This window comes from Sminthopsis crassicaudata, chromosome X (assembly GCF_048593235.1).
Source record: "Sminthopsis crassicaudata isolate SCR6 chromosome X, ASM4859323v1, whole genome shotgun sequence".
Taxonomy (NCBI): domain Eukaryota; kingdom Metazoa; phylum Chordata; class Mammalia; order Dasyuromorphia; family Dasyuridae; genus Sminthopsis; species Sminthopsis crassicaudata.
Window position 1 is genome coordinate 72,976,529 of NC_133623.1, and position 16,603 is coordinate 72,993,131.

Genomic DNA, 16,603 nt, shown 5'->3' on the forward strand with positions numbered 1-16,603 from the left:
TCGTTATTTTAAACTCAAATTCAGAGGCGGGGGCGGGTGGAGCCGAAAAAAAAGGGCTGCAATTTGATACGATGTAGTCTCGGTTGCCTGGGAGCCGCCATTTTAGCTCTTCAAAACAAAGATGGCGACTAGCTGCCCATGCGGAGCATCATAGTTCCACTGCAGCTGAAAATGGCCGAGGCGGACGCCACGACGCCCGTCCTTGCGCTAGACTTCGGCGACAGAGCCCATTTCCCAAAGAGGAGACCTGGCGGAGACCGGAAGGAGGCCGGCTTATTGGCTACTTCTCACGCCTCTCAATAGGGAGTCGCCATTTTGGCCACTCCCGAGGGCCGGCCTCCCCTTATACCCCCGCCTTTTTCTGCTGCCACAAAGATTGGGGCTGCTTAAGGGTGCGCAACCGTTACTCCTCCCTTCCCGCCACTCCTCTTCTCCCAGCCACGCCTTAGAAAACCTACATTTCCCCTTTTAGGGAAGAAAATGGTGGTCTCGGAGCCCTGTCCATTCTCTTCTTTCCCGCCCCCTCCATTCATCTGCCATTTTATTACGAGCCCCAGTAGTGAAGGTCGGGGCCATTTACTTCTATATGACGGCATGAGAATTAGCTGAATTCTTGCGGTCAATTAACTGGGGAGGGAGAAGGTATAAGAATGGGGAGGGACGTAAGTAGCTAGCCGCCATCTTCTCTAAAACCCTTCCCTTCCCCGGAACAAAAATGGCGGCGTGGGCCCCGGATGTTGGTGCATGGGGAGGGCTACAAGGAGGAGGACGCAGTCTAGGTCCGAGGATGCTCCCTCTCCTTCGTGCTTGGGGGCGGGGCTGAGTGAAATGGGAGCTTTCTGCAGAATTTCTCTTCACAAGCGATTCGGCGAATCCCCATTCTCCTTCAGCCGCAGACGCCATTTTTTCTTCCCTTAGCAACAACCTTTCCCCCCCTTGCCAACTTTGCCTAGCAACAGTGTTTCCCCCCCACACCTGGCTGTGCGCAGGCGTGTAAGACAGCCGCAAGATAATTTTCGAATTCGAACCGCATTTGATGAGGACGGTGGGTCAGGTGGGCGCCGAAGAATTGCTTGGCTGCCCTTCCTGAGGCTTCGCCTCCTCTTGGACAGGTGTGTAAAAGTTAAGCATAAGAGAAAAGAGGGGATACGAAAGCTACCGCCCCCTCTTTCTCCTGCCTCCCTCCCCCCTATAGCTGCAGTGAGCCCCGCCCACCGCGGGCCCCCAAAGCCGGAGCCCGCCAGAGATAAGCTTGGGCCTCCTCGGCTTCCAGGCCCACGCAGAGCTAGACCAGAGGAGGCCGCCCTCGATCTTGGGGTGAGGCCAGCCCGCCTTCCGGGCTGCAGCGATCATCGTCCTCCTCCCGGGTTAACTACGAGACCCGGGAACCGGCCCCTCTTCCTTATTAACCGGAGCCCAGCCGCTAAACCCTGCCCCATCGCTTAGCAACCCCCGGAAAAATTCCCCCCCCCCCCTCCAGTTAGCTGCAGTCAGCTAATTGACTGACGTAATCTTCCCTAAATTATGTGAAGCCCGCCCACGGACCCACGGAAGCCCGGTCTCGACGGAAGCCGGGCGGAAGCCCCGCCCCATTGTCTGGTGGCTGCGGGCCGCCGGAGGTAACCGCCTCCTCCTCCTTCCGTTAACTGTAGGCCAGAGCTAGCTTGGCAGCCCATTGACGTAAGCCCTCTTCAGTTAAGTGAAGTCCGCGGGCTACCCCTTAGATAGAGCCACCCCCAGCTGGGCTTGGCCCCGCCCCGTCAGCTAGGGCCTGGCCGATCGCCTGAGGTACTTTCCCTCCGTACCCCCCAGCCCAGGCTTGGCGTCCGGCTCTCTTTCGCTCTCCGGGGCGCCTCAGTCCCCAGGAGAAAAGGGATCGCGAAGCGCCCTGTATGCACTCAGGAAGTCTCCCCTAACTCGGGGAGGTCGGGATGAGGCAAAGGTTTGGGGAAAGCCGGTAGGGAGGTGAGGGACTTTGAGCACCGAAGTAAAAGTCTTAGAAAAGACTGTTTTGGCTGCTGGGTGAAGAATGGATTATGAAGACTGAGGCCCACCAGGCCTTTGGGACATTCCCGGGGCCCCTGGGAGAAGAGTGGGCATGAGTAAGCTAGGGCTGTGGTAGTGTGAGCCGGTGGAGGCTGGGCTTTTCAGAAGCCTTAGCAGATCCCACACGGTAGTGGAGGCCGATATCTGCTTTCGGAGACGCCACGTGCCTTGCAAATTAGCACTCAGTAATTTTGACTCCTGGTTGGTGTTTGTGGAAAATGTGGGAGTTGAATTAGGTTCCCTGAGATCCCTTGATTCCTCTAAAGCCACCATCCAGTAATCCAGATTCTATTACCTCCCCTCCCCCCCAAGTCTGCCATAATCAACAGTTACCAAATTCAAGCTTTTCTCTCACGTTTCTCTTTCTCCTTGCACCTAGGATCCTAGGTTGCCCCATTTGATTACTTCAGCAGCACAGGAGGCAACAAAAGACCTGGCTGAGCTCAGCTCTCAGCTGTATCTCAGGAAGCTTCATTTACCAGCAGGCAAGCTTTGGTTTGGGGAGTGAATAATTGGGAATTTAGGGGGAAGTTCAATCTTATCCTTACCCCTCCCCCCTTTCAGAGAACTTCAGGTTTCCCTTGATTTGCCCCAGGAGTCTGGTTCCATCCTCAGCCTCCAAGACCATCCTCACCTTGTAAGGCATCTATGCATGGAAGTTCTAGGGGCTGTTTAGTGTGACCTAGATCTTCAGATGAAGGTCCCTTCATCTTCTAAAATGGAAGGATATATAAAACTAAGTGCTTCTGGGAAATTAGGAAACAGAAGAGATAGAACACTAGAATTCATGACACCTATTTAGGCATAGAAAACTCCAGGAAGGGAAGTGTGAAGGTGGGAGAAAATCCAAAAACCTGAAATAAAGGGGCGTTTCAGTAGAAGTGATATGTCTTCACTGTAGACTCGAGCATAATTTCCCTGAAGTAAATTGCAAGGAATTTCCTTCAGATGGCTAGATGCTCAACTGAACTCAAATCATCAAAGGAAGGTTCCTTCAAACTCCGATGAAGAACTAAAAGTGTTTGGCAAGGGACATGATGAGGAAAGGCAGGGCAGAAATGTAAAACGATTCTCCCAAGGGGCATTTGTGTTGAATATGTTGAGGAAGAACTAAAGAAAAGATTGCTACTCAACTGGGTCTACCTCAGATTCTCCTTGTTTTAAAAACTCAGCCAATAATATTGTAGAAAGTTGATTTACTGGAACCTTTCATGTAATTTTTTCTTTTAGGGGAAAGAGGCAACTGACAAGAAAACCACCTTTCTTCAGGGATTTAAGAGCCTAACTTATAGGGTCAGTACCTACTCAGTCCTGTCTTCTTCATCCTCTGTAGCAGGAGTGGGGAACCTCAGTGGGGATTGTACTGCTAGAGAAATTATTTCCATTCAACTGCAGGTGATGATGGGCTAAAGCTAAATAGTGCAACCTCCCACTGCTTGAGTTCTATGAGGTGATCCTTTTGTAGGGCCCAGGAATAATGTTGTGAATATCCAAATGGCCCTTGGCAGTAAAAATGTTCCCCACCCCTGGTAATCCTTGATAATGACACTAATGATTGAGGCCTAGAAAAATCTTGAATCCTTGAAACAAGTGTTTACCATGCATTATCACTAAAACATGAAAGTAAATACGGATTTGTAAATACCTTCAACTTTAGTTGAAGCCAAACTATTTTTCCACAGATTTTCTTATGGATTCAATTCCATTCTCTTCTAGCTTCGGAAGAGCAATGAAAGGTTAAGTGACTTGGCCAGGGTCCCACAGCCACGATGTCCCAGAAGTGGCACTGGGCTAGATCCCCTGGCTTCAAGGCCAGCGTGCTGTCTCTCATGATATTAATGCAAGCTAGCACAGAGTCAGCACTCTGAGCTTTGTAAATGTTTTAATGTATGTTTCCTCATTTGATCCTCACAACAAACCTGTGAGGGAGGTATTCCCATCTTAAGGCCATAGCTATCTCTCATAGAATAATAATGATAATGATAAATAATCACAATTGATAAAGTATTTGAACATTTCCAAGATATTTTCTATTTATTTATCTTATTTGATCTTACAGCCCCACAAGGTAGGGGATTAGCATGAGTTCCATTTTTTCTAGATTAGTAAACTGAGGCTTAGAGAACTTGAGTGCCTTGGCTGTTATTACTCTGGCTGGTAAGTGTTACAGTCTAGTCTTTCCTGAATCCCAGCCCAGTGCTCTTTCCACTCTTATCATGCTGCTTTTTATCACCATTATATATATATAATGGAGCAATACCCCATTCATTCCATTCAGCATGACAACTTTTTATTGAGTACCTCCATGGAGAAAGCTCTTCTGTGAGATGTTTCAGAGGACACAAAAATGAGAAAGACCCAATCTCTGCCCTCAGGGAGCTTATAGGGAGAGGGGAAAAGACACAAATATTTAGAGTTCAAAGCAGAATATGGTGAATGTCATAAGAAACAGAAACAGCATGATGAGGATTCAGAAGGAAAAGATATTGAAGAACTACTGAATTTCTGACAATTTTAGGTGGTGGTGGTTTGTCCTTCGTTCTAGAAGAGGACCACAACATTAGGGAGGTGATGCTGAGACATGCCATCCAATTGGATTGTAAGTGAGGCAGGGCTATGCAGAGTCACCACGTTCTCTTCCAGAGCCATCCGGGTCCAGTAGCAAGATATAGATCAGGATGACTAGTCATGGCTCTGGATGACAATTCTAAGCAATCCCCTGAATAATACATATTTCACAGATAATTAAAACCAATTTCTTTTCTGTTCTTTGTTTACCTTTTTATTAGTATCTTTTGTTTTTACATCACTGGTATTTCCCAGTATATCCCTCCCAGAGAAGCCTTTCTTATAAAGAAAGAATAAAAAGGAGAGGGGAAAAGTTTAGCAAAACTAACACATAGAACAAGTCATTTGGGAAGCTATATTTCCTACTCTTAATCTTCCACCTTTGCAAAGAAGGGGATGAGGTGCCTCTTTATTTCTCTTTTGAAGAGAAAATGACCTTACTTCTTTGAAGCTTACCCAAAAATTTTTATTTAAGCCATTTTGAATAGAAATATTTCTAAAATATGGCATATTTTCCTAGCTCCTTAAAGTACAGTCAGTCCTTGGCTTACAAAAAGTTGCGTTTTGAAAGTTTTTGTAAATAAGTTGTTTAGAATGTGGAAGACATTTCAACAAAAGAATATCAGGTTGCCACAACAGTCTCTTTAAAATAACATATCTGAAAAATACTATTATACTGATAGTAACTGGATCCTAACTACAATGAATATGTGTCTGTGGCAAAATATTTTTCTTTTTTTTTTTTTTTCTTTTTTTTATTCATTTTTCCAAATTATCCCCTCCCTCCCTCCACTCCCTCCCCCCGATGGCAGGTAACCCCATACATTTTACATGTGTTACAATATAACCTAGATACAATATATGTGTATAAATACCATTTTCTTGTTGCACATTAATTATTAGCTTCCGAAGGTATAAGTAACCTGGGTAGATAGACAGTAGTGCTAACAATTTACATTCGCTTCCCAGTGTTCCTTCTCTGGGTGTAGTTGTTTCTGTCCATCATTGATGAACTGGAAGTGAGTTGGCTCTTCTTTATGTTGAAGATATCCACTTCCATCAGAATGCATCCTCATACAGTATTGTTGTTGAAGTGTACAGTGATCTTCTGGTTCTGCTCATTTCACTCAGCATCAATTGATGTAAGTCTCTCCAAGCCTCTCTGTATTCCTCCTGCTGGTCATTACTTACAGAGCAATAATATTCCATAACCTTCATATATGTGGCAAAATATTTTCAGAATCCCAGCCTGGAGTTTATTTTAGAACTCTCCCTCCACCCCAAAGCTGATACAGCTCTGCTGAAGGCATTTAGGGGTGTGTATGTGTGTGTATAAAAGCAGTGACAAACAGGAGTGGCGGGAAACTGAGGGGCCATTTTCATTTTCTCCTTCCATCTTCCCCAAGAATTGGTCCATCACTGTCTTCTGGGCTGTGGTTTCCCTTCTGTAGTGCCTTAGTCATAGTAAGAGAGGGACAGGACAACATGCAACCTCACAAATGGCCCTTTGAAGGTTTTTCTAAGATATTTTACTGCTATTGTTTAGTGATTTCAATCATGTCCAACTTTTTGTGACCCTATTTGAGGTTTTCTCAGCAAAGATACTGGAGTGGTTTGCCATTTCCTTCTCCAGCTCATTTTATTGATGAAGAAAGTGAGGCATATGGGGTTAAGTGACTTCCCCAGGGCCACTGAGCCAGTAAGTATCTGAAATCATATTTGAATTCAGGTCTTCCTGCCTCCAGGCCAGGTTCTCTATTTCCTCTGATAACTGCCCATTTTACTGCTAGCAGCATGCATGGAAAGGAGCTAAACTGAGAACCATAATTCTGAACCAATAGACTGATAGAGCTGGGAGACACTTTAGACAGAATACAATCCAAGGATCTCATTTTAAAGATGAGGAAACTGTCAAAAAATTATTTTACGGAGCTAGAAAAAAATAACAAAATTTATTTGAAAGATCAAAAGGTCAAGGATATTAAAAAAAAAATAAGAGGGAAAATGTAAAGGAAGGATGTATGGCAAAACAGATCTTAAACGATATTATAAGGCAGCAATTATCAAAACCACTTGGTACTGTAATGCTGGAGAAACTGAGGCAAGAGAGAGATTAGACAATTTTTAATATTTTATTTGGATTTCTGAGAGGTAGAGATTGTGCTGGGGGCATTGTTGCCCAAAGCACTCAGCATCCAATGTGAGTTCTCAATGACATATTTATAGCTCTTAGTTTAGGTAGCTAAACAAAGGCAGGGGGTGAGTCCAAACTTTGGTGAGTGGGGAATCTCTAGGCAGGGACCATCAATCAGGGTCTGACAGGTTGGGGGGGGGTAGGACCATAAATTCTAACAAACTAGGAGGTTAAGGAGGTGTCCAGCTTAGATCTCGAAAGTCTGGACTTAGAGGTATAAACAAGGCTAATTAGGTATCTGAGATAGGACATCTTATCTTCTGGAATGTCAGATCTCCACAGCCCTGATTATTTCAGTTCTAATGGGCTTTAGAAAAGGAGGATTGCAACCAGGGAAACTGAGAGAACAACTCAGGGAAGCGGAGGCAGGACAATTTAGGGAAACTGAGGCAGGACAATAAAAGGGAACTGTGGCACAACAATACTAGTTAAGGAATAAGAAGGTAGATCAGTGGTATAGAAAAGATATACAGCCTAGAGCACCAAATGCCAGTGTTTGGCAAATCTAAAGATTTCAGTTTTGGGGATAAGAATTCATTATTTGGTAAAAATTGTTGGAAAAGCTGGAAAGCAGTCTGGCAGAAATTGGGAATAAACCAATATCTTATATCATTTTACCAAGACAAGGTCAAAATAGATAAAGGGAGATATGGGGCATCTAGGTGGTGCAATGGATAGACCGCCAGCCCTGAAATCAGAAAGACTTCAAATCTGAGTTCAAATATGGTCTCAAGACACTTAACACTTCCTAGCTGTGTGACCCTGGGCAAGTCACTTAACCCCAATTGCCTGAACAAAAAACATAAAAGGAGATATAAGAACATTCAAATAATGTGGAAAATATTACGTGTCAGACTTATGGATAGGTGAACAATTTATGAACAAGAGATAGAAAGTGTTGGAAGATACAAAATGGAAAATTTTGTTCACATTAAAAACGTTTTGTACAAATAAGTGTAGGCAGGAACAAGAGAAAAGCAGAAAACTGGGAGGGAAATGTTATATAGACAGTTCCAGATAAAGGTCTCATATCTCAAATATATAGAGAGCTTTGTCAACTCTATAAGAATTCAAGACATTCTCCAATTGATAAATGGCCAAAAGAAATGAACTGGCAGCTTTTCAATAAAGAAATCAGAACAATTTATTTATAGTCACGTAAAAATGCTCAAATCATTATTGATTAGAGAAATGCAAATTAAAACAACCTTGAGATATTTTATACCTATCACCCTAAAATGATAGAAAGGGGAAGATGATAAATGTTGGAGGGGATATGGGAAAACTGAGACTTTTAATTCGTTGTTGGAGGGTCTGTGAGCTGATCCAGTCATTTTTGGAGAGAGACTTGGAATTATGCCCAAAGATTTACCAAATGGCCTACTAGTGTAGGCAGTTTCCTTAGCTAGTACTGTTGTGCCACAGTTCCCTTTTAGTGTCCTGCCTCAGTTTCCCTAATTGTCCTGCCTAAATCCAAGAGACTTTCCTTTAAGTAAAGCGTAGTAGATGTAGTATTTCACTCAGCAATACCGCTATTTGGTCTGTTTTCCAAGATGACTAGGGAAAATGGAAAAGAACTTACATGTTCTAAAATATTTATAGCAGTTCTCTTTGTGGTGACAAAGAACTGGAAATTCCTGGGATGCCCATCAATTGGTGAATTATTAAACATAAGTATGATATATGTTCATGATGGAATATTATTTTAAGAAATGATGAGCTCAATTATTTTAGAAAAGCATGGAGTGATCTCCATGAAATAATGAAAAGTGAAGTGAGCAGAATCGAGAGAATACTGTATACAGTAATAGCAGTATTGTTTTAAGAACCACTTTGAGCAATCCAGTCAGTCCATTATAAATACTCAAAGTAACAGTGAAGACATATTTGAATCCAGAAAAAGAAATACCATATATCTGTATATATATGCATGTGTATGTATGTACACAGGCATGTATATGTATATATAAACACACAGAGACCCTCTCAAATTTTGGGGTGGGGGAAGGGAAAAAGTCACATGAAAAATCTGAATAGTTGAAAGGAATAGCAAGTTGTACATAATGGCTATGCAATTTCAGATACAATCCCCCTTTTTTTCTATCCCACTTTATTATGGAAATACTCATTTTATTTCTTAAGTTCAAAATAAGATAAATAAGTTTTAAAATATGAAAGCCCTCAATAGATTTTTAAAATTTGATTCCATAATTAAAAAAAAAATTAATTAAAGTGCCTAATCGGGTATCCTGCCTCAAATATCTCTGCACTTCAATCCATCCTCCCCACAGCCAATGTCATTTTCCTAAAATGCAGGTCTGTTTCACAATAACTCCATTCCCTTCTCAACTCAGTAAATACTAGAAACCCCCAGGATCAAATACAAATTTCACTGGCACTTGAAGTTCTTCCCAATGGTCCCTTTCAGTCGTTCTAGTTTTATTCCACATTTCCCTCCTTCTTGGACCATATGATTGAGGTGCACCAGCTTCCTTGATCTCCCATATTAGTCTTGTTGTCTTTCATGCATAGAATATTCTTCCTCATGCAATCTCTAGTTTTCTTCAAGATTCTATTGGATATGCTAATATCAATGTGCTACCTGAGCATAATACTTCCTTTGTTAGAAAATAAGGTCTTTTGAGGGAAAGAATTGTTTCCTCAATAGATTTTAAAAAACATAAGGAAACAGACCCCGAAAGTCCAAGGGACTTGTCCCAGATCCCACCAGTGGCAGAAGCTGTCTTCTGACTTCTAAGGCTGGGGACCTTTGTGGCTGGTGCTATTAGATAACAGTGTCAAACAGCGACGCCCGCACGCTGCTAAGGCTCTGGGCTTCTGGGGGGATTTTTCAGGTTCTTCCCCCTTTGTCAGCTGCCAGGATACTGGGCTTTCACTCCTGCTCATTTGGCTGCTTATTCACCCTAATTCCAAGAGACTTTCCTTTAAGTAAAGTGTTTGGTATCCTTCTGGCTGAGCAGAGGCTGTTCATACAATAGTCTGTATGGTCGCAGTTACTAAATGAATCCTGGGTAAGTGAAGTAGTTTGGAAGAAATGCTCTTTTCAGTGGTGAAGCTTCAGCATGGTGCTTTCTCTTAGCCCTGGGAGCAGAACTTGGCCTTTTTTTATACTGTGGTCTCTCAGTTTTCGAGCGGCGCTTCCAACAAATTTTTTTCATTTTTACCCACAAATTACCTGTCCTTTTCCTGGACTAAGCCAATGACATATTAAGGAATTTCTAATGTTACCTTTTAAGAATTTTGTCCAGGAAATATAGGCTTGTGTTTCCTGTTCTGTTCTCCAGTGACAATACCAAAACTATTTATAGCCTGAAAGGGGGGTGGGGGTGGAGGACAACCAGTTGTCATGAAGCAAACAAGCTTTTCTTGCTTTGGTTTTGTGGTTAATATACTTGAGGAGCCAGGATAAAGGAAAGGCTGTCTAAAAGCTTCCTAGGCTCACAGCTATTCCTCTTGATAACGTGTCAGTGTTTGCTTTGTAGAATGTTAGGAGACCAATGTACACACAGACATTTTCATCCATTAGCCAGACAGTAGCCTGATATTTATTTTATTCTGATTTATATATTTTGGCTGCATATACACTGAAGTCTCGGCTTCTCTCACATGGTCTAGTTGCTGCTTTTACGTACAGGAAACTGCTTAAGCAACGAGCTCTCCCCATAGTCGTCGGGTGTTTGCTGCAAAGGAGTAAACTAAATTTCGCTATGTGTCCATGATGGGCACAGGTCATCCTGGTCAGAACTAAATTGATCTCTTTAATCCTGAGGAGGGAGTCTGAGCTCCCCAACCATTTTGAGTTTTGTGAGTTTTGAAAAACAGAACTACATCAGAGGATTTGACTCTAGGGAGTGGCGCCTAGATGGGGGTTCACTTGTTTAGGGCTATAGCCCCCCAGAATATATCTTTTCATCATGCCCTCAGTGCCTGAATTTTTTCCCACTTGTTTGGGTTTTTTTGCCTGAAATTAGATATTCAGTTAATGACTTATGAGATGATATATTCACATTGAAGAAATAGAAATGTTGATGGGGGTGGGGAAGGAAGATGATTTTGAAGTTTAGAATAATTTGTGAAGGAAAGTCAGTCTGAGTGGGATGCTCTAACCTTGGACGTAGGACATTCAGATGACAATGGATAGCAGGCTGAGGAAAAGAGTATAAATATTTAAAAATTTTCACTGTGGTTAGGCCTGATCAGAAAAGATCCTTCCTCCTAAGACCCAGGATTTAAGCTACTACTATAATTCAGCAGCATTATGGGTTAATAAGCTTTTGTGGGCTGCCTGGGTGCTTGAAAGCTATTTATAATACCGTTTCCATGAGAAAAGGAACTCCCAATTTTATACAACATAAAAAATATAACTCGCTTGTAAATTAGGGACTGCCTTACCTTGGGTGTATTTGAAGGAAGAAACTTGAAGTTTGGACTTTCCTGGGCTTGCATTTGCCAAAAATATTAGTGATACACACATATGTGTGTTTCATTATCTATCATCTTTATATCTATCTATATCTCTATCTATTCACCCACCTATCTAATTAAGCAGTGGAACAGATAAGTAGAAAAGATTAAAGTCTTCCATAGGAAAATAAGATCATGAGCTTAATGGAGGCCAAAAGAAAAAAAAAAAAAAAAAAAAGGAAGGAAGAAAAGAAAGGAGGGAGGGAGGAAGGAAGGAGAGAAAGAGGGAGGGAGGAAGGAAGAGTCATAGAAAAGAACCTGATAAAACTTCTACAAAAGTAAAGGCTGGAAATCCTCAGAGAAAAAACAACAAATGAAACTTAAATGTCTTCTATAGAGTTTGTTTGACTTTTGATTTTTTTTTTCTTTTATGAAAAAGTGAGGGCTTACTAAGGCACAGTGTGGACAGATGCTTGATCCTGTTTTGATCATACAAACTTGAAGTAAGAACCTGAAAAGGGGGAGGAAGTTTTCACTCTCATAGTTTCTGTTCTTGAGAACACTCAGAAGGTTCTGTTTATTAAAGTCTTTTTCTTGCAGATTTAATGGTAGGGGTAACATTTTATAACAGACCCTTGATTTTAATTTGGAAAGAATTAACAAAGGTTTTCATTGGATTCTAATAAGGATATGCACTGATTGTCATTACAGATGAAGCGAGAGTCTTACCAGGCCTTGATTCACGTGCTGCTTACAGCCTGCTTATGCACTGCCACTGTCTACATGGGGTTCTTCGATGGTGTCTTCACTGAAGTTGGCTATGAATATTATGCAGAAGTTCCAGTTCAGTCCTTTCCCACCTTTCTTGCTATGCCTTTCAATTCTGTCATTAACCTGGGTTATTTGCTGTTGGGATGGTACTGGCTGAAAAAAAATAAGAGATTTGTAGGAAATGATGAAAATATAAGACAGGTCCGTTATCTGAAAGATGTCTTTGCTGGCATGGCCCTGCTGTATGGTCCTGTTCAATGGGTACGTATCTGGACCCAGACTCACTACTCTGCTGTTCTAGACCAGTGGTTTACCTTGCCCATTTTCGCTTGGCCAGTTGTCTGGTGCCACTACCTAAAGAATGGTTGGCAGCCCTGGTCATTCTTTTGTATTGAATGTACATCCCTAGCCAGTTACTGCTTTACCCTGTTCCACCGTTTTGGATTTGATATAGCCCTAGCATGTCATATTCTTGCTGCTGTGTGGAGTGCCATAAACTTGCATTGCCAGTATGGAGATTCTGTCTCTGCCATATACATCAGCCTGGCTTTGATGTCTTGCCTGGGCTTTGTTTTCCTTAAGCTAGGTGACCATTGGCTTGCTCAGTGGTCAGTCTTCAAGAAATTGACTGGGCACTTCTGGTCTAAAATTTGTGACATCATGCAGTTCCATTTTGCATTTTTGTTCTTCATACACTTTAGTAATCCTCGGAAACTAATTAGTGAGGAAAAGAACGTTTGAATGGGCTAAAAAATTTCCTATCTAAAGTGTTTTGATGAATGTATACATTCGAAAAACAGTATTCCAGCCAAGTATATGCATCCATTCCATGTTTATGCTTCATTCATTTTCCTTGTTTCTCTCTTTGTCTATGTTGTTCATGGCCATTCAAATAAAATGTGTTAATTAAAAAAAAGAAGACTTCATTCCTACAGATGACACCAATATTACACTTGAATCTTCTTGACCTATGATTGCATTTAACCTGTGAATAACAAAACAGCATCACTAGACTTTCACATTTATTGGAAATATACAAATATCTACCTATTGGAGAAACATATAAATTCATCTATAGTTCATGCAAATCTATTCAACTCAATAAGCATTTATTAAAGTCCAGCTATGTCCAGCCTTTTTTTTTTTTTTAAGATATTAAATGTAGTTCGTACCCTTGGGGAGCTTTGTAAGATGGGAGATGGACCATTACTGTCAATGGGGTTTTCTTGGCAAATAGACTTGTCATTTCCTTCTCCAATGCATTAAGGTAAACAAGATTAACTTTTTCAGAATCATCCAGCTAGTAAGTGTCCGAGGCTGCTTTTAAACTTGGGGTCTTTCTGACAGGCTGGCACCCTATCCACTGAGCAACTAGCTGCCTCTTATATTAAGCAGGCTTTAGATGAGGAAGATGTTTTAACATTGCCCTTCTACTGCATAGATGAATGGTGTCCAAACTTTTTTGAGCATGCACCCCCCCCCAATATGTCTATACTTATAAAGTATATACCTACACAATTTTACTAATAACTATATTATAAAATAGAGGTTTTAAATAGATGAGAAGAAGAATATTTGATGCTAGAGTCAAGAGAGTCACTGGTGTTCAAATAAGTAGGGTGACATGTTCAAAACTGTACTTTAGGAAAAATCACTGGTGGAGGTTAGATTGTAGAGAGGGAGTCTTGAGGCAAGGAGGCCAATAAGAAGCCTGTTATGATATACCAGGTGAGAGGTGATGAGGATGATTGAGAAGTGGGGACAGATGTGAAGGCAGAAAAGACAAGATTTGAAAAGTAAGTGAACAAGTGGGGGCGGAGAGGGAGGACAACACTGAGGTTGTAATTCTGGATGACCTGGAAGATATTAGGGCAGTTTGGGAGAAGGGTATGTTTGAGGGGAAAGATAATGGAATGAGATGCAGGATCTGTGACAGTCCTTTCATGACTACCAATCCAGAACGTAAAGGGCTGGGAAGGCATGGAGGAGCCAAGCCTCTTACCTGTCACTGACTGCCAAAAGGTAATCTGGATGTCAGAATAGGTATATAGTGGGGGAGGCCATTTTCTCAGTGACTTCTGTGCAACTGCTGTGAGTGCTCGGGGAACTTGGGAGCTTGTACAGCAGATGGAATTGGAGAATGTTGAAGATAAGGGCTTATCACTCTCCCCTCCTGGGATGAAAGCCATCATCCTCCCGTTGATCATACAGTCTCAGTTAGGCCTTGGGCTCCTACTTAAAATGTCTTGAGACCTCATATTGAGTCATGTAATTGAAAATGGGGGTTGTGGAATTATGATTTATCATCAGTAAATGGGTTTATACCTATTTTTTTCCAGATAAGCATTCAATTTATTTATTTAAAAATTTTATTATAGCTTTTTATTTACAAGACATATGCATGGGTAATTTTTCAACATTGACCCTTGCAAAAGTTTCTGTTCCAACTTTTACCCTCTTTCCCCCCACCCCCTCCCCTAGGTAGTCTGATATATGTTAAAGTATATGTTGAGTACAATAGATGTGTATACCTATTTTTACATACCAATATTGGTCATGAAAAATTTCTCAGGCAAAAAAGGGTTCGTAAGTGGCGAAACTTTAAGAAGCCCTGGTTTAGATGACAACTGGGAAAATTAAGAAAGCAATTTTCCCTACAGTCTACTGACAGGCTAGATAACTCCCTTCCTCCTCCCCTGACTAATAGTTATAGCCTATTTTGTTTTGTTTTGGTTTTTTGGCAACCATTTATAAAGTACCTTCTATGTGCCAGGCACTGTGCACTGAGGAGATCAGTAAAAAAAAAAAAAAATAGTAATAATCTTCACTTGAGGGTAGATTGGAATGAGGAGAAACTTGGAATCTAAGAAATGCAGAGGCCCTGAGCTTAGGTGGTAACTTTGAGTGTAGAGCAATCAAGTCAATTAAACAAGCATTTATTTAGTGCTTCCTAAGTACCTGGCGCTGTCCTGGGAATTGGGAATATAAATACAAACAAGAAGGAAGGCCATCTCAGTCCTCAGGGAGCTTACATTCTAATAGGGGAAGAAGGCTGATAAAGGGATGGGAGGAGGATTCCTGCATGAGCGCCCGGGGGTGAAGTCCTGAGAGTTGGGATAGAGCTAGGAAAGCAGTGAAGAATGATTGGCTACAATTCTTCTTCAAAATGGAGATTCTGGGGGAAAGTCACCAATGAAAGGAGGGGACTAAAAGGGTGGAGCACCTTGAGAAGGCAGCTAAGGCATGGTGACAAAGTCTGGACATTCAGAAGGAGTCCAAGTGAGGAGTGTAAGAATTAAAAGTTTTATGAGGGGAGAAATGGCAATAGTTGACAACTGATTGGTTATGTGGGGTGAAGAAGAGTGAGAATAATGATCAAGCTTATGAAGTTGATTGTCAACACCTGAAAGAGAAGTTTGGAAGCAGGATGAGGCGAGGGAGGGAACAAGTGGGGATGATAATGAGTTTAGTCTTGGGAACAGGTGAATTTTGAGATATCTCTGGGACATCCACTTTGAAAGGTCCATTGGTGATATGGGACTGAAACTCACAGATGATAAAATACTTGGATCAGAGATATCGATCGAGATAAGACACACAGGGTGTGTCCCAAAAATCCTAGTGCAGTTTTAAGCTTTAAGAACAACAGAAATTATTATTCAGCCCTTTGACCTAGGGATCATAAGGAGGGAAAAGGACTCAAGAGTGTTTGTAGCAGCTCTTTTTGTGGTAGCAAGGACTTCCATCAACTCGGGAATGGTGAACAAGTTGTGGTATATGAAGCTAATGGAATATTATGGTTCTATAAAAATGATGAACAAGCTGATTTTAGAAAGGCCTGGAAAGATTTACATGAACTGATGGTGAGTGAAACAAGCAGAACCAAGAATACATTGTGCACTGTAACAGCAAGGATGTGCGATATCAACTGTGAAAGACTTGGTGCTTCTCAGTGATCCAAAGTAATCCCAATAGACTGGACAGAAAATGCCAACTGCATGCAGAAAAAGAAGTAAGGAGATATAATGTAAATCAACACATGCTGTGTTCGCTTCTTTTTTCTGTATTTTTTATTAATCTCTCCCATGGGTTTTCCCTTTTGCTCTAGTATTTCTCTCCCAACATGATTCATAAAGTCATGTGTGTCAATTAATTAGTTAATTTTTAATTTTTTTTAAATTTTAATAGTTAAATAGTTAAATTTAAAAAAATTTTTTAAATAAATTATGATTCAAGCAATGAAGTGGTTCAGTGGAGTTCAAATCTGGCCCTCAACACTTCCTATGTAACCCCAGGCAAGTCTTTTAACTTCTATCAGCCTTGGTTTCCTCATTTGTAAAAGACATTAAAATAGCACCTACTTCCCTGGGTTGTTATAAGGATCAAATGAGATCATTACAAAGCACTTAGCACAATGCCTGACACACAGTGAGCACTGTATAAGTGTTAGCTACTCTTATAGTCATCATCATCATTGTAATGCTACAAACTTAAAAAAACAAAATTTGAAAGATTAACTATTTAAAATATTAATGTGGTACTAATGGAAATTCAACATTACCATCACCTTGTGCTACACATAGCTCTAGTCATTTTTTG

At 41.4% G+C, this 16,603-nt stretch overlaps 1 protein-coding gene across 9 annotated transcripts; it reads left to right on the forward strand.

Annotated features, from left to right (window-relative positions):
• The first annotated feature begins 898 nt into the window (after nt 1-898).
• Nucleotides 899-12,920, forward strand: TMEM187 (transmembrane protein 187). 9 transcript variants are annotated; one of them, XM_074276929.1, is made up of 4 exons: nt 899-1,112; nt 2,426-2,531; nt 3,277-3,339; nt 11,945-12,920. In XM_074276929.1, exon 4 carries the CDS (start codon nt 11,945-11,947, stop codon nt 12,743-12,745), a length of 801 nt encoding a protein of 266 aa, XP_074133030.1. In that variant the 5' UTR covers nt 899-1,112; nt 2,426-2,531; nt 3,277-3,339; the 3' UTR covers nt 12,746-12,920. The 9 variants fall into 9 exon arrangements, with proteins under 9 accessions (XP_074133030.1, XP_074133031.1, XP_074133026.1 ...); XM_074276930.1 differs by lacking the exon at nt 899-1,112 and adding an exon at nt 1,504-1,619; XM_074276925.1 differs by lacking the exon at nt 899-1,112 and adding an exon at nt 1,534-1,680.
• Nucleotides 12,921-16,603: the final 3,683 nt, after the last annotated feature.